General features: G+C 41.7%; 1 protein-coding gene across 2 annotated transcripts; it reads right to left on the reverse strand.

Annotated features, from left to right (window-relative positions):
- Nucleotides 1-588: 588 nt before the first annotated feature.
- Nucleotides 589-24,826, reverse strand: LOC121443008 (bromodomain-containing protein 8). Of its 2 annotated transcripts, XM_041644680.1 has the most exons (22): nucleotides 24,710-24,826; nucleotides 23,651-23,747; nucleotides 18,166-18,235; nucleotides 16,568-16,617; nucleotides 16,251-16,373; nucleotides 15,055-15,135; nucleotides 14,883-14,947; nucleotides 12,615-12,751; nucleotides 11,914-12,132; nucleotides 11,368-11,512; nucleotides 9,862-10,071; nucleotides 9,196-9,476; nucleotides 8,430-8,882; nucleotides 8,088-8,175; nucleotides 7,849-7,895; nucleotides 6,890-7,104; nucleotides 6,436-6,528; nucleotides 6,246-6,314; nucleotides 5,578-5,755; nucleotides 4,690-4,794; nucleotides 4,245-4,289; nucleotides 589-2,175 (listed from the first exon to the last, which is right to left on the reverse strand). In XM_041644680.1, exons 1-22 carry the CDS (start codon nucleotides 24,726-24,728, stop codon nucleotides 2,116-2,118), a joined length of 2,850 nt encoding a protein of 949 aa, XP_041500614.1. In that variant the 5' UTR covers nucleotides 24,729-24,826; the 3' UTR covers nucleotides 589-2,115. The 2 variants fall into 2 exon arrangements, with proteins under 2 accessions (XP_041500614.1, XP_041500615.1); XM_041644681.1 differs by lacking the exon at nucleotides 11,914-12,132.
- Nucleotides 24,827-24,896: the final 70 nt, after the last annotated feature.

Consider the following 24,896-nt stretch of genomic DNA (forward strand, 5'->3'; position numbering starts at 1 on the left):
AAGGCATGCCTGTCTGTGGACTGCTTTGAGACTCATTTCATATTCTAACTCCTGGACGGACTCAATTCTATTTCATCTCAAAGACTAACTTCTCCCTTAGCTTAGCAAACTTTACATTTCTGAACAGGGTCTTGTATATCACGGGTGACCTGAACTTTGCTATGTAGCCAATTATTAGTTTGAACTGATGCTCCTTTATCTACTTCTAGTGCCAGGAATAGGCTTGGGTCACAACGGTACATGAAGAACTAGGACTCAAAGTAAACTCTAAACTACATCCCAAACCCTCAAATTTACAAACAGTTCTATTTTAGGCAGTAATACTTGTGACTTCTAGGTACTTTTTTTTTTTTTTAAATGACAGGGTCTCAACTAGGTAGCCCTGGCTAGCCTGGAACTCACTATGTAGACCAGGCTAGCCTTGAACTCACAAGAGATCCACCTGCCTCTGCGTCACAAATGCTGGGATTAAAGGCATGCACCACTACACCTAGCTTTAGGCATTTTCTTCTTAAACCTTTTTCCTCGAGGAAGAATAAAGAATTAAAGCATGACCTATTAGTAATTTTATTTTTAAAAAGGTTCATACTAGTTCATTTTACTGATGAATATTTTTATTTAGAAACAGAAGTTAGGATAGATAAAACTAAGGTCACAAGGTTTTTAATACATTTTTAAAAATTTTAATTACACTTGTGTGTGCACAGACACGTATACATATGAGAACGCACACTCCATTGTGTGGAGGTGACAGCACAACTTGTAGAAGTCAGGCCTTTCCTCCCACCATGTGGGCTGCAGGGATAGCAGATCCTGACCCACTGAGACACCATGCAGGCCCCACCAATGTAGTTCTGAGACAAGAGCTCCTTCTGCAGTTCAGTCTGGCCGCAAACTATCAGCTATCCTCCTGCCCCAGTTCCCAAGTGCTAGGGTTACAGGTATGAGCCATGCTGTTTTCAAGTGATTTCTTTCCCCCAGTACTGGAGATTGCCGAGAACTAGTCGAGCTGTACCACTATACTGCCAAAATACACACCTGGCCTCAACTTCCTCTCAGAAACTAACCTTTACATACATCAGTAAGTTTCTGTTGTTGTTGCTTGAGCAGTTCTAGCCCAGTGTGGTACACACACTTGTAATCCAAACTACTGGGGAAATTAAAATTGGAGGATTTTTTTAGCTCTAGGCTAGCCTTGTCAAAATACAGACTCCACCTCAAAAGACAGAAGAATATTGTGCATGAGTTCTACCTACAGAAATACCAATAGTGTGGATGGTGGTGGTGCACATCTTTAATCCAAGCACTCTGGAGACAGAGGCAGGCAGATCTCTGTGAGTTTAAGGCCAGCCTGGTCTAAAAGAGCTAGTTCCAGGACAGGCTCCCAAAAAAACTACAGAGAAACCCTGTCTCGAAAAACAAAAACAAAAGAAAACAACAACAACAACAATAGCATGAGCAAAGAAAGTTCTGGCATGAAACATTCCTGCCCTATTCTGCTGCCTTTGTCCATGCTAAATCCCTAAGGAATTGTATGAACTAGATCCTGATAATCTTCACATTTTCCAAACATTCAAGAAAAGTCCAATAAAATAGCCGGTATTCTTTTAAAAACACTAATCGCGAGTTTAGTCTTGGCTACTCACCTCTTCTCAGTTGCCGCAAACAGCTTATAAACCCACTCCTCAGCTCTAACAATCCATCCCTCATGATTAGTTACCGTGGTGAAGAAAACACATTTTAAACACAAAGGACACACCAAAGGCCAGAGTTTTCCTTCTGTTTGTTATATACACACACTTCACAGGTTTATTCTTTAAAAAAGTCTGTACACTTCACAAGACAGTACAAATTAGCTACAACCTGCTAGCTACACAGTAGGGCATTAACACAGCCCATGATTTTTGCCCTAAAACAGGCAATTGTGCTACTCCAACTCTCTGAAAAGAGATTTTCTCAGCTCATGTCATTTGGCCCAGGCACCTTCTCTTCTGGACCCATAACTGCTTCTCAGCCTTTTGACTAAGATCAAATGTGGATCTGAGCCCACAAGCCCCAAGCTATGTCTTGTTTATTCCTAGTTCAGGTTCAGCTCAAAGAGGGAACTCTGAGGCTTCACTTCTTCATCTTCATGTCTGCTTCAATGGCACAGCGGCGTCCCCTGGTTCCCCCATCCTAGACAATATCAAAGAAAGGAAGGAAACATGAGTGAGATGATTACATGGTAAGAGACAACATACAACAGGAATGCTGGGAATTTGATTTCGTGGGGGAATGGATCTGCAGAGAGTACCAAAGGGATGAAGTGGAAGGGATTTTCTGTTCTCCAGAGCAGCTAAAAGAACACTGGTATTCTGTGAGTGAACTGTAAGACTACCAGTCATCCCACCCAGGCCCACATTGTGTGTAAGAACAGGAAGAGAAAATGCAAAGTAGGAGAGGCAGAAAGGGCAGTGGAGAGTGAGGTTCTTGGCTAACATACCTGTCCAGTTGCTGGTCCCTATAAGAAAGGCCTTTCCTGCAGACTGACCCTGGCACTAGTTCCCTAGCACCTCCTGACCGTTGCTTTCCATGAGATCAGGACAATCAGGCTTCTTTCCATCTGCTGCTCTCTCCCTGCAGCCCAGCTCCTTCCTCTTGTGCAAAACTTTGCTGTCTTCAATAGATAAAAGATCCTATTAACTGGCCTTGCAATAGCCAGCCACTCGAATGAGAATCCAGAGTCACTGTTGCAGGCCAATAAGAAAGAATAGACATCACAGTGTTCTGTTTGTGGTACAGGTCTATAGGCAAGATGAACTAGTGAACACTTTGGCTGGGCTGGACCATTTCTGTATTTCTAATATGCAAGGATTAAAATTTTTTTAGAACATTAAGTTGTCAATAGCCAACAGTTAGAAATAACACCTTGCATTTGTGTAACACTTTATTTTTTTCCCCCAAGTTAGTTTCATAACTTATTTTATCCTCACAACATCCCTGTGAGGTAGGCTGGACAGGTTATCTCAATCTTATTCTTTCTTTCTTCTTCTTTTTTTAAAGCCTTATTTTCATTTAATGTGTATGAATGTTTTGCCTGCATGTGTGTATGTGCACCACAAGCGTGCAGTGCCTGTGGAGGCCGGAAAAGGGCTTTGGGTTCCTTAAAACTGGAATTACAGGCAGTTGTGAGCACCATGTGGGTGCTGGAAAGCCAACCCAGATCCTCTCCAAGAGCAGCCAGTGTTCTTAACTTCTGAGCATCTCTCTAGTACTCCCTCTTGCTCTCTTTGGAGACAGGGTCTTACTCTATAGCCTACGCATTCCTTGATCCTGTGGGCAATCCTCCTGGCCCTCAACTCATTATTACTTCCATTACACAGATGAGAAAAACAAGGCCCTCAAATATTATCCAATGATCTTAAGACTGTACAGTTTTTCATCATGGTCTTTCCCTTACTTCACTGCTCTACCATGAAGAGTCAGCCATTTAATTTATAGAGCAAAAGAATAAAAACCTTTAGGCTAGAACTAATATGTTTATCTATAATCTCATCAGCAATTATTACACCCAAGTGGTCACTGCTACTGAGATCTTTAAAAGAAGTTTTTTAAAGAACTGTCATCACTGTGTGTGATGTATGTGTAGGAGCACATACACCATGGTGTACATGTGGAGTTCAGAGACAATTCCATGGAGTTAGTACTTTCCTTCCACTTTCACTGGGGTCTGTGGATCAAATTCAGGTCACCAGTCTCCCATGGCAAGTGCCTTTACCACTGAAATCTTTAGCTTAATTTTACTGAGGGTTTGTGTGTTAAGTCTCTCAGTCTAGGTAGGAGGAAATGGAAAGGTATGTGTTAAATATCTGCCAACACGTGGAAAATGCCAAAAACGCCAGGTAGCAGCTGCTGCTCTGAGCTCTCTTCCACTTGTAAGTAAAGAACTGGTAAAAGGTGGAAGCAAGAAATGAGGAGCAGGTGCATCCCAGGTCCTTTTCCCTAAGAACACTTCATACTTCAGTGCAGTGATCTTACAGTCAGTTCCTTCTCAGCCACCCAGCTCCCCAGCCCCCGCCTCCAACACACACACATACACACAACACATGCAAAGAATGCAGAAGAAGAGTTTCTTATTCAATGGATAAAAAGAATTTCAAGACATTGCCACAGTCTGCATGTTGGATTTCCCTCTGCCACCCAGGCCCAGCAGAAGCTGAGAATCTTTCTGGCAACATCACCCCTTGCAGCCATTCAATACTTACAAAGAGAGAGAGAAGGAAGGCAGGAGAGCCCATGGGGACACTGTCCTGTTAGAGGACAAACAAATACTGATCAGGTTCCACAGAAACTCTCAGCCACAAGCACCCCAAACCTCAGGACAGAGGCAAAAGCACCACACACACAGCACAAAGACAAAAATGTAAAACTCGAGAGCAGAGGAAAGAGATCCCACAGCCACAGGACCCCAGAACAGGAGCTAAGTCACCAACTGCTGTCAACTACTTCACCCCCACCCGACAGCACTCTCCTAGAGGATTAATAATCCACGCACTCAAATCAAACTGTCCCTCGTGTCACAGACAGAAGCAGGCCTCCACCACCCTCACATCCATCTGCACACCACTGGCTTGCAGAATGTTAGCAACGTAAGAGTAAGGGTAACTTAAGGTTCTCTGGATGTTTTCGACTCCATTTCTGTCTCCATACCTTCTCCGAAGCATCTTGTTTTCGGGTAGAATCTCTCCCCCGAAGACTCTTAGCACTGATTCCAGATTCAGATGTTTGCATAATCAACTGTGTGGCCAAGAATTGCTGTAGAGAGAAGAAAAAACGTTTGACCACAAAGACCCAACCCAACAGGAAAGAACCAACATACTTCAGGTTTTGTGACTACACTTATACACTCTTCTTGGCTTACTAAAAGGCTTAATTCTAACTGTTCCTACAGAATTTAGAAGCCGAAAGTAGCTTTAAAATAAAATAAAATAAAGACTTTTTAGCAATTAAAGTCACTTGGCAGACTTAACAAAGACACAACAGTCCTCCAAGGTCAGCATCATGAAGGATGTGTGGTGAGACAATTGTTAAGACCGAAGTAGACTTCTTGTGATAAATAGGGATTATGCACTCTGTGCCAGAATATTTTATGTAACTAAAAACATCCTTAGCCTTACCTTAAAAACTGATTTGAAAACTTCAGAGGGGGCCAGGGAAATAGCTTAGATAGAGCAGTGCTTGTCTAGCACACATGAAGCCCTGCCTGGGCTTGACTCTAAATATGAATAAACTGGGTGTGGTGTGGACGTGATATAGCTCAGTGGTACAGCATTTGTGTAGGCCGTGTGAAGCACTAGTTTGAATCTCTAGCAACAAGAGCAAAATAGCAGCAGCAACAACAAAAACTGAATTCATTTGCCCAAGAAAGATAGAATTTCTATTATAATTCTTCCATCAAACCAATAAAACCTATACAACTCCAGTAAGAGAAAAATGACTGACTTACCTGTGCTCCTGATGCCTACTACAAGCAAAGTCACCATTATGATTCTTCCCTTCACTTCATCCCTACTCAAACAAAAATGAGCCTCAATGTACCTGGATCTGTTCCAGGACATCTCTCTGCATCTCTACTGCCATGTGATATACATCATGGTCTGAGCTATTATACATAACAGCATTCTGAAACATCAGCATGATGTCACGCTGAAACTCAGCTGTGCTGCGGATCAGTCCATTTTCAATGTTTTTCTTAATGGTTGACAAATCCATAGGTCTAAAAAAAATAAAATAAATAAATAAACAGAGCTAATTGGCTGTGGAGGGAGGATTTCACTTTGATTTCTGAATACAGTATCACTATGTAGTCCTGTTCACATAAACCTTCAGTTTCGGCTACCAAGATCTAAAAGCATGTAATCAATTCCCCCAAAAGCCCATCTATATACTAGGCATCAAGAAAAGTAATAAAAGATAATTAATTCTTTTAGACTATCGATGGTAATCAGCCACTGCCATGGTCAGTTCAACACTAATACTACTAGCCTTTACCAATCTCAGCACATGGGAGGCGGAGGCAGGAATTACTCACTTTCTGTGACTTTGAGGATAGCTTTGTCTATAGAGTCCCAGGCCAACCAAGGTGATATATATTAAGACCCCGTCTCAAAACGAAACACCCTTGCCTTAAATTTACTACCTAAAGCAAAATTCACTTACGTCTACACAAATTTTCAGTCAGGCATGTTAGCTGGACTATGGCTTACCTCTGCACAATGCTATGGTAGCCAGGTGCTATGTCATCTGTAACAGGTTGCAGGAACACATTGGCATACCTGTCCAAAAAGAATAGATTTATTACTGATTTATTCCCCAAAAGGAGAAACATCAGCAGTCTCATAGCTTACTGAAATAACTTCCTGAGCCAACAATGAGGAGCTGGTGATGCCTGCTCACCTATGATTTGCTGCAGCCCTCCACACAAGCATAATGGCTTTCTTCCATATTTTCTGAGCCTGAATTGCTTCTTGGTCTTCACTGCACACAGAGCTGAAATAGACAAGGGGTACTACTAAGCATAAGGAGAAAAACAATGCCCTATTTCTCTTCAACTATTTGTTTCAAGCCAAGAAAGGGAAAATAACAAGCAAAATTAAGGCTAAAGATATGGCTCTATGCTAGAATGCCTAGCATTCAAAAGTTCAATGTCCCCAAACACCACCCACCCCCACACACAGGGCAAGCATAGTTGCTCACACCTATAATCTGTCTGTAATTCCAGCATCTGGGAGACAGAAGCTAGAGGAGTAGGAGTTCTAGATCACCCTCAGCTATATAATAACAACTGCACACCAACCTAGGGTACAGGTGACCCCATCTAAAAATAAAAAAAGGAATCCCATATACTCACAACTGTGAAGAGGCAGGGCTACTTGGGATAGAGTCTGCCAGTGTGTGTGACTGCAGTGTAGCATTATGTATACTAAAGCCATCATCACTTTCGCTCACAGGAGGTTCATTATCCATCTCAGACAAATAGCCTTCTCCTTGATCCTCTTCCTTAGGCTCCTCTAGGCTAGCTACTTCACTGACTCCATCTTCTTCCTCCTCATCACCTGGAGCATCCTTAGATATAGTGTGCATTAGTCAACAAATGCAAGCAAAGCTACCTACCAAACCATTATTAAATGAGATCTGTTTTGGGGTTAGATCAGCTCTAGAAATGGCCTCACACTTTTTTTGGCTGAGCCCTTTATCACTTATACTACCCTCTACTTAACTGACTAAGTAAGGCAAAGTAATTTATAACCTGGACAAAGAATACAGCCCAGGACCTTTTTTAAAGGAAGAAAAAAAAAAAAAAAGCTACTTACTTAAGACTAAGCTAAGAGGCGTTCCTTCTTTCCCCTTGCTCTTGAGAGGAACTCTGACCCTGGGTACAAAGTTATCAAAAATCATTTTATAATCATTTTATTTCATGTCTTTGCTGACGGAGCAAGCTCACCTTACATTACTTTAAATTTGTTACCGCTACTTTAGTAATTCTAAGGTAAAACCAGGTAATTCTCTTTCAGTAGTCTAAATTGTAACCTGACTCCCCAAATGTTCCTCCTGGCACCTCTATTCACTCTGAGTCATTCTGGATGTAGCAAAACTTCTTTGTGCGCTATATACAGAGAAATTCTCACGGGAAGCACATGCTGCCATAGTACTCCCATTAGACCAGACTGTCTGCTACAGTTTCTCCTCATCCAACTCCCTACAGGTTTACCAGGAGATAAAAATAAGAATTTACTAAAATTCATTTAATAACACAGTGTGGGAAAATCTAATCATAAGGCAAGAATAATAAAGAAAAGTCTGAAATACCTTTATCTGGCTTCCAAAAATAGTCCCTGATTCTTCTTTCAATGAGTCTGCAGAGGAGAGAAAAACTACCTGAAGATTCTGTACCTTAGCCTTCCCCTTCCTGTGGACCTCGATCCTTCCCTGCAGCTCTCCTTTCTTTCCATGCTGTCTTGTCTTCTCCTCTACCTGCCCACAACCCACAAACCCTGAGAAGCCAAAAGGAAGACATTTCAAGCTAGAAATAAAGTTTCTTTACTCACCTGATATTTCAAACTTGTGCGGATCCTCTAAAGGATCTTCAATTGGATTTGACCCATGTGATGGAGACAACAAGCTTTCAGGAGATGCCTGAAAAGCAAGAGATTAAGTATCTTAATTACTAATAAACTGTTAGAAGGCCCACAGTTCATTCTCTAATGACAAGGAGACCACAGGAAAAAATCCTCAGTCCTCCTTATCTTATATTTTGATGATCGCCTTGGTATGTACTACTTGCAGCCTATGGCTTTGGCTATGTGCAACATGCCAAGACTCAGGAATCCAAGAGCCCAAGTTGCCTAAATCACAACCCTCCACTCTTCCCAGCCCATTCATATAAATACCTCTGTCTTCACAGTTGAAAGTGGTATCTCATCGTCTTTCCCACTGGAACCATCTGTTTCACCAATCTCTCCACCTGCAGAACTTCTAGGTTCTTCATCTAAGTCTTGACTCCTGAGTTCTGGTGGTGCCATACTTGAGACTGGACCAACTCCAGCTACTATCTCAGCCCCTGACATGCCTGGCTCTGGCTCTGCAGGTTCCATCTTAATCTCGACACCTGATTCCCTGATATCTACCAGTTCATGGATTCCTTTGTTTTCTGTTTCCTCAAAGTCTAGTCTCTCTTGTTTGACTGTCATTTCTGGTGCCGGAAGAGGTGCTGGCTTTTCCCGCTCCTGCTGGATAGGGTGTTCCCAAGGGCCAGGCAGGGACTGAGGATCATCATTTTCTTCACAGAATGATAGTGCTGCTTCTACAGCTGCCACATCCAGCACTTCAGGGTGATCATCGACCTGTCCCACAATATACAAACTGTTGAGAGCACAAAAAAGCCCAAGTCCCCCCAGTCTAACAGTATAGAATCAGATGCTTAATCTAAAGCTACTTTTTCTACTTTTACCATTTAGAGGAAGCAACCAGTGGACAGACACTTGTGCTGAGCAAACAAGTAAGCAGGACAGCAGGGAAGATAAGTAGTACATCAGATTATAAAGATGAAAATGGACAAAAGTACAATTAAATAATCCTTACTAAGAAAACCAAAGAAAGTCAGAGGTAGTCTATGGAGTACCCTGAAGACTTTTTAGGATTTTGCTAAATAGTTACCTTGTCTTCAATGATGGCAATAATGTCTCCAACTGTTTCAAAATCCAACTCTTCACCTGTGTAAGACACAGCAATATCCATCTTCTCAGCCAGATCTAAATCTTCCTTTCCATCTATGCTTGGAGCCTTTGATCCACCAGGAGCCTCTGCTACCCCTGATCGGAAACACTCTTCTTTGATAGAATTAATGATCATGGAGATTTCACTGCTATCCATGGAAACAGTCACAGTATGTGGATCCCCCACGGCATCACAGGGAACACAGGGGTCGGGCTGACTCACTGATTAACAGGAAGAAAACAGCAATTCAGAAGCTTATCCATTATTAAATGACCACCCGGAGATCACACCAGAGCTGTAGACACTAAAGGTCAGACACACTTAAGGTTAAAAACTCACTCCTGCCCATGTTTTCTTCGCCCTGATTTTATTTACAGAGTGAGGTGAGAATACATCCTCAAGCCTACTTATGTCTCCACACTTAACCCTCCCCACCCAACTCACTAAATACCCACCCACTTCTATCCTTGTTTTTCTAAGGATACAGATGATCCAAGTCTACGAGAACGGAAGAGAAGTATCTATATGGGAGATAATGCTCTTGGTCATCTTTCTCTAACTAAAGTTTGGTCCTGTGGCTGCTCAGGGCGTGGGTCAGGGACGAACCTGGAGCTACACTTTCAGGAGTGGAGCCAGCCGGAGCAGAGGATGGTGTTGGCAGCGCAGGCATCATGACAATGGTAGCCTGGGACACAGACTCTACAGGGGGTGGCACAAGTTTAACTGGAGGCTCACTGGCAACAGTAGTGAAGGAAGGAAGAGGAGCGGTGAACTGTGTAGGACCAGCTTCTAAAAGCCGGGAAAGAGTGGGAGCACCTAACAGACAAAGAGGTAAACAAAATGAGGGAAGAAAGCACATGAACAAGAAGCAATAGCCACTCGAGGACTCAATCAATATTTTTTTACAGTTTCAAAGAATGAAAGTAACTCCTGTGTTGAATAAACTCATAACCACATCCTTCCTTTCTTTAACCTCACCTAGGATCTTCCTCCAAGTTAGCAATGAACCCAAGTGCCAGATTATACACTATCTATAGCAAAAACAAGTAGACATTTTCTCTAAGGAAAAAATACACACTAAATAAAATAAAATAAAATGACTGGTATGACAGGCAAGAGGCTGAGGAAGAAAGAGCTCTACGGCTACAAAACAAAATCCTGGACAGCCTGAACTCTATGGCAAGACCCCGTCTCAAAAACAAGACAAAAAAAGGAAGAAAAAGAAAAGCGAGGAAAAGCCCTGCAACTCCTGCTCAAGTTCAGCACACTGTACATCGCCCATGCTCCACTTTAATCAATACCAGTGTTTCGTTTTGCGGGAGTGGGGTTGGGGGGAGGGTGTTTTGAGACAGGGTTTCTATGTAGTCCTAGCTGTCCTGGAACTTACTCGGTAGACCAGGCTGGCCTCTGCCTCCCAAGTGCTGGGATTAAAGGAGTGCACCACTAGACCCTACCCAATCTCTAATGTAATGTTCATATGGTATTACTATTTTTGCTTCACATTCTCTCATTTAATCTTAACACATTCCTGTAAAAAAATATATGCCACCACTAAAATAGGAAACTAACTCTCCAGTAGTTAAGTTGCCTGTCAAATGTCACAAAACCAACAGTATGGTAGATCTGAGATTCAAACCAGGTCTCTAGTTCCAAATCCCTTTTCCCCTATTTTATAATCTCCAGGGTCTCTATCATCTTTCCACAGTTTTGCAAGAACTAATATATTGCCAACATTAATAAAATAGGGAACTAAGCCTCAATAGTTATCTATCCAAGGCCACAAAATCAATTGTACGAAAGACATGAGATTGAAGCCCAGATCTCTGGTTCTAAACCTCTTTCCCCTATTTTATAATTTCAAGATCTCAGGCATCTTTTCACATTTTACAAGGCACAAAGAAATAGCTTCACTATCAACTTTATTGGTCTTTTTTATCACCTATACTGTGGTAATTAAAGCTATTAATATTTCACATATGAAATGGGTCAATAATCTCAAGCACTATGTTAATAGAAAAGCTAGCTCCAAAGCAGTCTAAGAACTATAATTTGGCCTTAAATACATGACTATTTCCTTTATAATAAACATGAGAAGCATGAACAATAACTTACCTGAGGCAGCAGGGGAGGCTGCAACGGCACTGGTTGTTGGCTGTATCTCCCCACCATGTATCATGGGAAGAACCCCGCCTACCTCCAGGAGAACACCTGTGCTGTTCAGGTGGCCAGAAGCCACAGACATCTCACTCTCATTGACCTACCAGGGAAGAACAGAGGTGAAGGCTACACTCAAGTTCTTTCACTACCACTTCCCAAAACGCTCCAGTGCTCAAACAAACCTCTTGAAACTAAAACTTACTATCCACAAAAATACTTTAAGATAGAAGGGAAACTCTAAACTATATAATGTTTAGAACTTAAGTGACAAGAGTTCTCTGGGGGAAGAAAATCACAAATAATTATCATTCAGATACCTTAGGATCCAAGGACCAACTTAACGCACTTTTTTTTTTTTTTTAAAAAAGTTAACCTTTAACTAGGACACTCCTGTTTTTTGTTTTGTTTTTGTTTCACCCCAGGTCATATTTAAGGGCCCAGGCATTCCCTTCCAAGTACTAAATCACCACAGCTCTCAAACACCCACAGAAGTCTCCATACCAGTCTGGGGCTAGTAGGCAGGAGGCTGCCCTTCTTCAAGAGCTCTGACAGCAGAGGGGAGGGGGGTGGAGTTGCTTTCTGTCCAAGCATCTTTTTCTGGGGTGAATCATCTGTTACTGGGGTCATGGGGGCTTCTAAGGGTGCAGAGCCTGGAGGAAGGGTGTCAGGAATCCCAGGAAACGAGGTGACTGGGGTACTCGGCAAAGTCCCAGGGGTTACCTAAGAGACAACAGAGAACCTTTATCTGACTTCTCAAACTATGGAAGGTTCCCTACTAATCTGGATGTGTTAGTGTGTCTATTATTTTATTAGTTCTGAATGGAAAAACCCAGAAACTATCTACACTTCTTTCCCATAGTATTTTCTCTTCCACTCACTCTAACCCACAACCCAATTATTACATCCAACCTGTTATTTTCAAATTCCTTAAAAAACTATTACTATTTTATTTGTAAAGAAACGATCTCTTTCTTCAACAGAAATTTTGTAAGACTAAATACATTTACCAATAATTCACATAGTCTTTTTACCTATCTACCAAAAAGTCAAAATCCTCAATGCTTTTAGGTCCATCCTTATAGTCTTTAACATTCAGACCAAGAAAAGTTGCTTTTAAGCAAAAAGTGGTTTCCCATTATTCAGCTCTCTGCTGGCTTAATTTCCCTCTGCAAAGCAATTTCAATAAATGTAAATATACTTACCCCAGAGGTAGCCTCTTCCATAGTGTTTGGAGTCAAGTCTCCAAGTGGATAATCACCTCCTGGGGAGGCAGAATCTATAGGTGAACGGACCATCACAGTTGGTAGCCTTCGAGGAGGTGTTTTTACTGCTTGCCGAGCTAGAACATAAATGAATAGAGACCAAATGTTCAGGGCTAAATAAGTGAAACCAGCCACTATTATACCCTAAAGAAGCATGGTAAGTCTAGATTAGAAGTTTAATTACTCTTTTAGCTTCATTTTTCAAACTAAGGGCAATTATCTCACTATACAATTTAACTACTTAACTACTTCAAGGGTAGTAGTTTATATAAATGTTTTACATACTTCTCAATGTCTTCTCCTGTGAATTAAGAGTCTGCTTTTAACCAGGTGGGCGGTAATGGCGCACACCTTTAATCCCAGCACTTGGGAGGCAGAGGCAGGCGGATCTCTGAGTTCCAGGACAGGCTCCAAAGCTACAGAGAAACCCTGTTTTGAACACCCCCCCCCCCAAAAGACCCAAAGATGCTGTTTTTTTTTTTTAAATATTTATTTATTATGTATACAATATTTTGTCTGTGTGTATGTCTGCAGGCCAGAAGAGGGCACCAGACCTCATTACAGATGGTTGTGAGCCACCATGTGGTTGCCGGGAATTGAACTCAAGACCTTTGGAAGAGCAGGCAATGCTCCCAACCACTGAGCCATCTCTCCAGCCCCCAAAGACGCTGCTTTTAAAAGGAGGAAAGGACCTCATTGGTTCACACCATGTACTCTGCCTTATAGTTGCAAACACTAAGTTTCTCTTCCCACCTCACCACCAAGGCTCACTGAGATGAATTTTTGATCCCACCTCCTTCCTGGATCCACATTCCAAATTCTGAAATTATAGGCATGCACCATTATACCTGGCTTTCCTTTTTTTTTTCTTTTTCTTTTTCTTCTTTCCTTTTGTAGACAAGGTCTCACAATGTAGCACTAGCTGGCCTGGAACCCACTCTGTAAAGCAGACTGGCTCACAGAGATGTGCCTCCCCAGCCTCCCAAATGCTAGATTAAAGATGTACATCACCACATCCAGTTCCATATTTGGCTTTGGTTTTTTTTTTTTGTTTACTGGCCTTCGAGTTCTAAAACTTTAATTAAGGCTAGTGAGATGGTTCAGTGGGTAAACATTCAATCTCTGAGGCCCACCTGATGGGAGAAGAGACTGGATTTCCAAAACTTGTCCTCCGATTTACACATACACACTATGGCACTCACCTGCGTACCTCACCACCAAGACAATAAAAATAATTAAATAAAAAATTTAGCCGGGCGGTGGTGGCACACGCCTTTAATCCCAGCACTCGGGAGGCAGAGGCAGGCGGATCTCTGGGAGTTTGAGGCCAGCCTGGTCTACAAGAGCTAGTTCCGGGACGGGCACCAAAGCTACAGAGAAACCCTGTCTCAAAAAAAATTAAATAAATAAAATTAAAAAGATAAAACCTTAAATTTTATTCAGTATATCATTACTAAGCTTGTGAGTCCTACAAGTAAACTAGAGAACCTGAGAATATAAAGAGACCTCATTTTCTAATGTCTTCTTGGACATTAATGGATGACTTACTCTGGTAGAAAAAAGATAACAAGAATCTCTGTTCTTTTTAGTTGTTTGTTGGTGCTAAAGACTACGCCTCACCCATGCAAGGCTACTGGGCTACATTCTTTACCCACATGCCTTATTTGATGAGGGTTCTTTGCGTGTGCAAACAATAAATTTGTATATTTCTCCTGTTTACTGCCAGTTTGTTCCAGAGATTCAAAAATACTAAAACTTTTAGAGAAAGAAGAGAAAGTTTTAACTGCCCTACAATTCTGACAGATCATTCAGGAGCCTAAAATATTTTGCTTGATCCCGAGTCTACAACTGGGAACTCATGGGACAAGACAAAAACTAGTTATGGTAAACACAAAGGTGTAGATTTCTGATCATTTTGAATTACAGTAGAATTTTTTGATAAAAGTCTATTTATTTAATGCCACCAGGAAGTCTAACTTTATGGGGCATGTATAAGGCCCTCAGTTCAATCCCTACCTAGCAGGGGGAAAAAAGGGGAAAGGGGAGAGACATGATAAATTTTCAAGTAAATTTAAACTAGTAGACTTTATGTTATCAACAGCTAAGTTTCCATGGTGCAGTGGTCACCACACTAACGGAACAGTCAACTGTCATTAGCATGCAGTATTTTATGATCAAGGACTAGCAAAGGCACTAGACTCAGCTTACCCTGGTATGCAGCATCTGTAGCCTTCCTTTTTACTTCAGCCTCTTCTTCCTCCAATTTCTTCTTCCTGAAGAAAGAACTGAATGTTAGCCAACTCCAATTCTTCCCCATAGTTCACACTGCCCTCATAAAAAAGGTTTCTGCCAACGGGCACAGAGCACAGATGGAACCTACATTGCAATGTCATTGCAAAGCTCATCCAGTCTGCTGTCCATGTGTCCAGCTTGAATTAGTTCAGCATCTCTTTTTAGTCGCCTATAAAAACAGAAAGAAACAGACTGTGGTTCTCTTTATGATTTTTTTTTTAAATTTTGTAAGTTTCTTTCTTCTTTTTTTTTTTTGGACAGGGTCTCCTCCTGTAAACCAGGCTTGCCTCAAACTTAAAGAAATTTTCCTGTCTTGGTCTCCCAAGTAAGTGTTGGGATAACAAGCATAAGCTATCAATACTGCTTTTTAGAAATTGATTAGTGTGTGTGTGAGTGCACCCAAGTATAGCACACACTTTTATCTGCTGAGCAATCTCCATGACTCTTGTCTTGCTTTCTAAGCAAAGACCTTGTTATGTAGTCCAGGCTGGCCTGAATTTGTGGTCTCAAGTGACCTTTCTATTTCAACCTCTTGAGTTGAGTAGACATACACCAAACACCCAGACTCAATTAAGTATTTTTTTCAAGACATGGTTTCTCTGTGTAGCTCTGGCTGTCCTGAAACTCACTTTGTAAAAAAGGCTGGCCTCAAACTCAGAGATTTGTCTGCCTCTGCCTCCCAAGGTGTCCACCACCACTGCTCATCTTTAACTGAATTTCTCAATCTGCTATTTTAAAAACTTTTATGGGGGCTGGAGAGGTAGCTTAGCAGTTAAGAGCACTAGCTGCTCTTCCAAAGGGCCTGGGTCCAATTCCCAGCAGACACATGACAGTTCACAACTGTCTGTAATCCAATTCAAGAAAATCTAGTGTCCTCACACAGACATACATGCAGGCAAAACCCCAATATACATTTAAAAAAAAAATCTTAAAAAAGAAAAATCAAAAAACTCTACATGGCTGGTTCTGTGCACACCTTTAATCCAAGTTCATGGGAATCAGAGCCTGGTCTGCATAGTGAGTTCCAGGCTTGCCAGTACTACACAGTCAAAAACAAACAAACAAACAAAAAACAACTATTCTTTATACTTGCTTTTCCAAACAGGGTTTCTTTGTGAAAAGCTCTGGCTGTCCTGGACTCACTTTGTAGAGGAGGCTGGTCTCAACGTCATAGAGATCCACCTGCCTCTGCCTCTGGAATGCTGGAATGCAATGTATGCGCCACCAGACCAAACATCAGTTCTTAATTTCTTTCCAAGCCAGCCCAAGTCATCTGATAACTACCTGTATCTCTCCTGTGTTTCCTTGATCACCTTCTTCAGTTCCTCAACTCTCTCAGCAGTCAGTTTCCGAACAATAACATCTTCAACAGTTTCTACCACTTCTCCTTTCTCACCACGTTTCCGTCTGTGGAAAATCAAACAATAATAAATCCAAATTGAAGTTAAGAGGCCAAGTGTTTCTTTCTACTTGTAGTTTTTCAGCCTTTTCCACCGTTTAATCCTAAGTAACACCCGGTATACCTTTCTCACCCAATTAAGACCGATATCCATGGTGAACACTTCCCAACTAAACAGATGTGTACCTGGGTCTATACTCACTTTGGAGTCTCAGTAGTCTCTAAGAGCTCTGAGTACTGAGAAGCACAATGCTATGGAAAAAAATAAAAATGTGATAAGCAAGCTTGGAAAGAAACAAGATTTGCAAGTTTCAACAATTAGAATAAGACTAAGTGAATACACCTTTTCAAGACTGTGTTGTTTAGCTGGTCACAGTAGGAGGCAGAGGCAGGGGACCCGAGTTCAAGGTTAGCCTGGTCTACACAGTGAGTTCTAGGACGACTGCCAAGGATACATAGTAAGACACACAGCACTACTATTATTACTAAATAAAAATTAGAAAAAAGTTTGCAATACTTTTTTGCATACATATATAACCAGATTAGCAAATAGTGGGGGGAAAGGAAAATGGTATTTTCTTTTGTTTTTAATTTTTAAATATTTTAAAATATTTTAAATGTGTTTTGTTTTTTGAGACAAGGTTTCTTTGTGTATCCTTGTCTGTTCTGGAAATCACTCTGTAGACCAGGCTGGCCTCAGACTCACAGAGATCCTCCCCACCTATCAAGTGCTGGGGTTAAAGGTATGTGCCACCAAGACCCAGCTAAGTTATTTATTTTTATTAAATTTAAAATATATCATTTTAAAAATAGTTTTACTTAAAATTTATTTCGTTTTTGTATCTCTGTATGTATGTTCATATGAGCCCTCAGAGGCCAAAGAAGGTACTGGAAGCCCAGAGCCGGGAGTTACAGGTATTGACAAGCCACCAGATGCTTGTGAACCAAACCCAAGTCCTCTACAACGTTAGGTGCTCTGAACCACTGAACCTTCTTTCTAAACCCTTTTACTTTTTTTTTTAAATGTGTAGAATGTCTGTGTTCACCAAGCTCACATGTATGTGTGGGCGTAGGTACATTCATGTGGATACTCAAGATTAACTCTGGAGGTCTCCCTCAACCAGTCTTTACCTCATTCTTTTTTTTTTTGGTTTTTTCGAGACAGGGTTTCTCTGTGGTTTTGGAGCCTGTCCTGGAACTAGCTCTTGTAGACCAGGCTGGTCTCGAACTCACAGGGATCCGCCTGCCTCTGCCTCCCAAGTGCTGGGATTAAAGGCGTGCGCCACCACCGCCTGGCCTTTACCTCATTCTTTGAAGCAGGGACCAACTACACCTTGTTTCAACTAGTCTAGAGAGCCAGCTTGCACCAAGGATTACTTACTGCCTTTCCATTCCAAACACTGTAGTAACTGGTGGGCTGCCACACCTTCTTGGCATGCTTGGCATGTAAGCGGGTTTAAGGATCCCAACTTTGGGCTTATACAGCCAATACTTTAACCACTGAGCCACCTCCCCAGTCATAATTTCTTTCGGTTTTCTTGAGGCAGGGCTTTGCTACGCAGCCCTGGCTGACTTGAAATTTACCATGTAAACCAGGCTAGTCTCACACATGTTGATATCCTCCTGCCTATCTCCTAATCGCTAGAATTGCAGGTATGTACCACTACACTCAGCCTCTAGCACTGTAAGTTATTCCCTACTTCATGATACAGAAAACCTTGTAAACAACAAGGCAAAGCCTGGTAAAGAACCAATTTCATATTCCAATGAGTGTAGAAGAGCATCTGATTGGGAACTTACTTTTTGAGAAAACCAGTCTGGAGGCCGGCCAGGTTCTGCAAAAGGCTTGATTGCTCTGCTAACTGATACCCTAGCAAATGAGAAAAGCCTTATTATACATCAAACAGGAAAAATACGAGTGGCAGAGACGGGCTGAGTTCAAAGCTTAGAGTTCATCATTATTCTATCTATTTACTTGTCAGTGCTGAGAATAAAAACAGAGGTTCACTCATGCACATTAGGTGAGTGCTCCACCTGTTAGAGCTCTAGTTCTGGAATACCTGACAACAGAAAATGACACAACTATATAAAAAGCAATTCAAGGCCTGGTGAAACAGCCCAGTGGGTAAAGGCACTTTCTGCCGAGCCTGATGATATGAACTCAATCACCAAAATCTATGGGGTTTAGGAAGAAATATCATCGTCTAAAATTTGTTCTCTGACCTCCCCATCACACACAGTGGTATTCACACACCTATATACACATACATGCACAATGAATTAAAATGCAATAAACCAAGTCTTTACATGCTAGAAAAAAATTCTTCAAATGTATCCAGAGTCTCACATATGTAGACAAATACCAAAACTATATCCCCAGCCTGGATTAATTCTTTTTTTTTTTTTTTAAGATTTATTTGATGTATGAGTGCTCTATCAACTTTAGGCCAGAAGAGGGCATCAAATCCCACTCTAGATGGTTGTGAGCCAGCATGTGGGTGCTGAGAATTGAACTCAGGACCTCTGGAAGAGCAGCCGGTGCTTTTAACTTCTGAGCCAACTAATTCTCCAGCCCAACTAGATTCTTAAAATTATTTTTTTGGCCATTCTCCCTTGAGAAACCAGTACCCATGTTTGGCATGTCTTACTTTATGACTCCTGAGAAGCCTACACCCCTGCTCTCACCTTCCTTTCCTTCTGAGGCACTCTCTCTCTCTTAACCCTTTATTATGAAACTGTATTTAAAACCTTTATTAACATTTAACTGTTTCTAAGAAACCGCTCTTAAAAGTTGTTTTTTTTTTTTTTTTTTTTTTTTTTTGGTTTTTTGAGACAGGGTTTTTCTGTTTTTGTTTTTTTGGAGATAGAGTTTCTTAGTGAAACAGCCCCTGCTGTCCTGGACTCATTTTATAGACCAGACTGGCCTTGAACTCAAGAGACCCACTTGCCTCAGAATTCTGACTGCTGGAACTAAAAGTATGCACCAGTCGTTTAAATTTTATGAAGTATTTTTCACTGTGTACAATATATACTTATAACTCTAACAAAAAGGAGGGCTATCATAAGTTTGAGGCTGGCCTGAGCCACATAGTGAGTATCAGACCAGCCAGAACTAAATAACAAGACCCTTCGTTGCCCCACCCCACCCTTCTCCCCAAAGCAGCTGGGTATTGGTCTACATGGCTGACCAGGCAACCAGGGCTACAAAGTGAAACCCCATGCCAATATAAACCAATCCAAACAAATCCCCAAAGAGCATTTTCTGTCAATTAGACCCTGTAAATACGTTAAACCTATCTTCCTGACTAAGGAAAAACTAAACACTAATAATAATATCACGAACAAAGGCAAGATCATTGCCACTGAATTAAAGGACAGGGGCCAATCTATGTATGTACAACTTTATGTAATTAAAACATTATCTAGCTGAGCCAGGAGGTGGTGGTGAACACCTTTAATCCCAGCATTCGGAAAGCAGAGGCAGGCAGTTGGATCTCTGTGAATATGAGCCAACCTGGTTTAAACTTCCACGACAGTCAGGGCTATTATGCAGAAAAATTTGCCTCAAAAAACAAAAACAAAAATACCCCAAATATTATTTGAGTGTGTTAGTGTATACTTATAACCCCAACAATCAGCAAAGAGAAAAATCTTGAGGACAAGATCAGACAATGTGGGGTTACACAGAGATTTGGAGGCTACTAACAAAAAACAAACCTTTAAAATCAACTAAAGACATTCCAGTAAGATGCTCTTCCAAAAGCATCAGGAAAGCACACGGTATACATGCATATATGCAGGCAAAACACTGAAATACACAAAATAATGGTAATAAAAAGGTTTAATAGTAAAATCCAACAAACAAAAAAGCAAAATAAGTATTTTCCTAGCCAATTCTCAAACAAAGCAACAGAAGAAACTAAACTGGTATCATTAGAATTAAAAACTTTTGGCTGGGCCAGGTGGTGCACACCTTTAATCCCATCACTAGGGTGGCAGAGGCAAGCAGATTTCTGTGAGTTCAAGGCCAGCATGGTCAATAGAGTGAGTTCCCGACAATCAGGCTTATATAAAGTGGCCCTACCCTGCAAATATTCTTAAAAAATTTTTGTGTTGTAAACAATAACAATCAAAGACAGGTGAAGAGATGGCCCAGCAGTTAGATCATTGGCTGCTCCTCCAGAGCACCTTAGTTCAACTCCTATCACCTATGTGGTGGGTTCAAAACCATTTGTTACTCCAGTTCTGGGAATTTCACAACCTCTTCCAGCATACATCCTACAAGCAGGCAAAACTCATACACCTGAAAAATAAATGATTAAAAATTGCTTCTTGGGGCTGAAGAGATGGCTCAGTGGTTAAGAGCATTCATTGCCTGCTCTTCCAAAGATCCTGAGTTCAATACCCGACAACCACATGGCGGCTCATAACCATCTGTAATGAGGTCTGGTGCCCTCTTCTGGCCTGCAGACATACACACAGACAGAATATTGTATAAATAAATAATAAAAAAAATGTTTCTTAAAAAAACAGTGCAGCTGGGTGAAAAAAAAAGTATAGCCAGGTGGTGATGGTGGTCCATGCCTTTGATCCCAGCACTCAGAAGGCAGAGGCAGGCCTGGTCTACAGAACCAATTCCTCCTGGAATTGGTTAGGATTGTTACACAGAGAAACCCTGTCTCAAAAAAACAAAAGTGCTATGAGCTGGCTCAGCTAATAGACACGGATCACCAAACCTGATGATTTTAGTTTGATCCCCAGAACCCATAAGGTGGAAAGAGAAACAAGTCCACAAATTCTGCAAGCTGTCTTCTGACCTCCACTAGTATGCACACTCACACATGTAAACACACAAATAAATATTAAAAAAAATCTGTAATGAGATATGACTTTATACTTACTAGTATGGCTATAAAAAATGACAGGAAATATTGTGAAGCAGACAAAAAAACTGAAGGTGATGGGGATAAGTTCAGTTGGTAGAGTGCTGGCCTAGCCTGCATGAAATCTTGGTTTGATCTGTACTTCAAAAACTGGGCCTCGGGGGCTGGAGAGATGGCTCAGTGGTAAAGAGAACTGACTGCTGTTCCAGAAGACCCTGGTTCAATTCCCAGCACCCACATGACAGTTCACAACTGTCTGTAGCTCCAGTTCCAAGGGACCCAACACTGACGACAAAACACCAATGAACATAAAATAAAAATAAATCAATTAAAAAAAACTGGGCCTCACAGTACATGCCTGTAATCATAATATTCAGGGGGGCTGAGGCAGGATCAGGAGTTCAAAGTCATCCCAGGCTACATAGGGAGGAGTTTGAAGCTAGTGTAGCTTAAAAAATAAAATAATATTAAGCCAGTAGAATATGCTGGAGAAGCAGCAGACAGCCTGGGCCATACTTTTTTCTGGACATGGCAGCACAAACCTTTAATCCTAGCACTCAGAAGATAGAGACAGGAGAATCTCTGAGTTTGAGGCCAGCTGATCTACAGATCAGAGTGGGCCTCTGTCTTTAAAAATCAAAATCAGGCTAGGTGGTGGCGGTGCACGCCTTTAATCCCAGCACTCAGAAGGCAGAAGCAGGTGGATCTCTGTGGAGTTTGAGGCCAGCCTGGTTTACAAAGTGAGTTCCAGGACAGGCTCCAAAACGTCACAGAGAAATACTGTCTTGAAAAACCAAAAACCAAACCAAATGAAACTAAGTTTGATGACTGAAGGTATAGTAAGATGGCAGAATCTTTACCTAGCATGCACAAAAATCCCGTGTCCCATTCCCAGTACCTCTACTCTCCAAAATTTGGGATGAAGAGATGGTTCAGAAAACACATACTGCTCTTACATAGAGCCAACATTCTGTTCTAGGAACCCATGTCTCACAACTGTCTGGAACTCCAGGGACTCTAGGGTCCTCATTTGGCTCCCAGGGGATCCTGCACTCATGTGCCCATATTTTGGCAGTTCCTCATAAACTGTTAGACCTGGAGTTACCAGGTGGCCCAGAGACTCTTTCGCCTGGGTGATCTTAGGAGAACTGAAGACACTGTCCACAAAGACTTATTCACACTTGCCCCAAGGTGAAAGCCCGAACGAACATGCAGTTGACACGAACATGCAGTCAGGTAATGAACACAGGCAGGGGATGTGCATTTTTGGATTTACTCAACCTAGGTTAGACACTATAGTCACTTCTAAAAACAAACAAACAAGCTGGACAGTGGTGGTACATGCCTTTAATCCCAGAACTTGGAAGGCAAGGAAGGTGGATCTCTGTGAATTCAAGGCCAACCTGGTTCACAAAGTGAGTTCCAGAGCAGCCAGGAATAGAGAAGCCCTGTCAAGCATGTATTGAACATGTACAGACTTTATTCCCATAACCAGTCGCTCTCAACCTTCCTAATGCTGTGACCCTTTAATACAGTTCCTCAGGTTGTGGTGACTCCCCAACCCTAAGATTATTTTCATTGCTACTTCATAAATGTAATTTTGCTACTGTTATGAATCATAATGTAAATATTCTTGGAAATAGGTGTGCCAAGGGGTCATGACCCCAAGGTTAAGAAACTGCCCTAAACCATTAGCATGCAATGTCACTGTATTAGAGATAACATGGAGTATTTAAGAGGGTATGTGTTGGCGACATGCAAATACAAGGCATCTTATGTAAAAGAATTGAGTCACCATCATTTTTATAACTTCAAGGGTCCTGGAACCAATTCTGCACAGATACGGAAGGGATGAGTCATACTATCCTATGACCAATACTAGAAGTATTAACGTATGTTACATGTGCATAAACCTTGAAAGTGCTATGTTAACTTACAAAAAAGCTAATCCCAGAAGACTACATAGTATATGCACAGGAAATGTTCAGAATAGGCAAATCTATAGGGAAAGAAAGCAGACTGCTCTGGAAAGGGGAGCAGAGGGAAATGTAAAGAGATTTACAGGGATGGCTGCACAGCTTTGTGAAAACAGGAAAAACCAAAAAAGTTTTCACTTTCAGTGGGTTTATTTAATGTGTATATGATCTGTAGTTTGCTGAAGCTGACTACTACATAGAGCTTTAAAGTGACTAACTTAAAGAAATAAATACCCCGAGGTGAAAAATACTTATTCCTGGTTAATTTCATGACACATGGCAAATTCCTGCACCGGGGAGGCAGGGGCAGGCCAGCCTGGTCTACAGCGTGAGCTCTGAGATAGCGAGGGATACACAGAAAACAAAACACGAAAGAAAAACACTCAGTCGTACAGCCCAATAAATCAGGTATCTTAGATTCCTTACCAGTTCTGATCTCCACTCCTCATAACAGAAGATGCTAAACACAACTTCTCTCGGATGGACCATGGCTCTGTCGGGCCAGTACTCAGCAGCTTGTGCTCTGGGAATAAAGGAGGCTTAGAAACCATCACCCATCACTGCGCTAGTTCTAAGTCCCAGAACAGTTAAAAGCCGATATAAAATAATACCCCGGATGAGTGTGGAGTATTAATCCTGGTTCTCAGGAAGCAGAAGCAAGCAGAACTCTGTGAGTAGGGCTTGCCTGGCCTGCATAGTGAGTTTCAAGCCAGCCAGGGTCAGTCTCAAAACAAATTAAATCTCAATCTTGTCCGAAAAAAAATGTGAAATACTACCATCAACCATTTATTATCACCAAATTTTGATTTTCACCATCCAATGAAATATCATCACTACTAGCCAGGATACCTGTACAATGAATACGCATTAAGTTGTTCAAATGCCATTTGTTCAAAACACTGTATGTGTTCAAATGCCATGGCTTTAAGGTCTGCTCTCAAAAAAAAAAAAAAAGGCAATATTACGTTAAAAAAAAAAAAAGTTCCCCAGTTTGAAATCAACCTTATTTCCCAAGATTCCTAGCGGCCACCGGCTCCTTCTGCCCACCTCCTACTTTGCATAAAGTTGTTTACATCTCAGCCCCTCCCCCCCCAACTGCCAGTGAAACCAAAAAAAAAAAAAAATGGCTGAAAAACACGAAAAGCATTTTCCCCACGGCAGAACACGCCCACAGTTAACAGATTTCACCGCGACAGCTTCCCACACCTGACTAGAGAAACAACTGAGCCGCAGGGCACTGGGCCCTGCCTTTATGTTTACCCTCGAGCGCGCCAAGCACACAAAGGCTTCGCGGCTGCTTCTCTGCAGCCTCGGGTTCATCCCTCCGCCAGGCGGCGGCCATAAGCGCGCCACGGAAGGCAAATCTCTGAAGACCTTGCGCTCTCGACAACCCACTACTCCCACTCCCTTCGTGCACGACGAAAATAGGCTGCCTAGCCTCGACTCCACAAAGGCCTTGAACGCAAAAGCCGCTCCGATACTCACTGCCTGTTCCGGTCGCCATTTTGGCTTCGACGTCTTCAACGCTTGCGAAAGATGCAGGGAACTCTGGGAAATACGGTACCAGCGTGTTCGCGGTGCCTCCTGGGTTATGTGGGTGGGTCAGTTTCCCTAATAAAATCAGCCTAGGAAATTAATATTATTATTATTTTTAACGAACAAAGGAAAAGGT

Source organism: Microtus oregoni, unplaced genomic scaffold (genome assembly GCF_018167655.1).
Source record: "Microtus oregoni isolate MIOR12 unplaced genomic scaffold, Mior012 000098F_ref0000018, whole genome shotgun sequence".
Taxonomy (NCBI): domain Eukaryota; kingdom Metazoa; phylum Chordata; class Mammalia; order Rodentia; family Cricetidae; genus Microtus; species Microtus oregoni.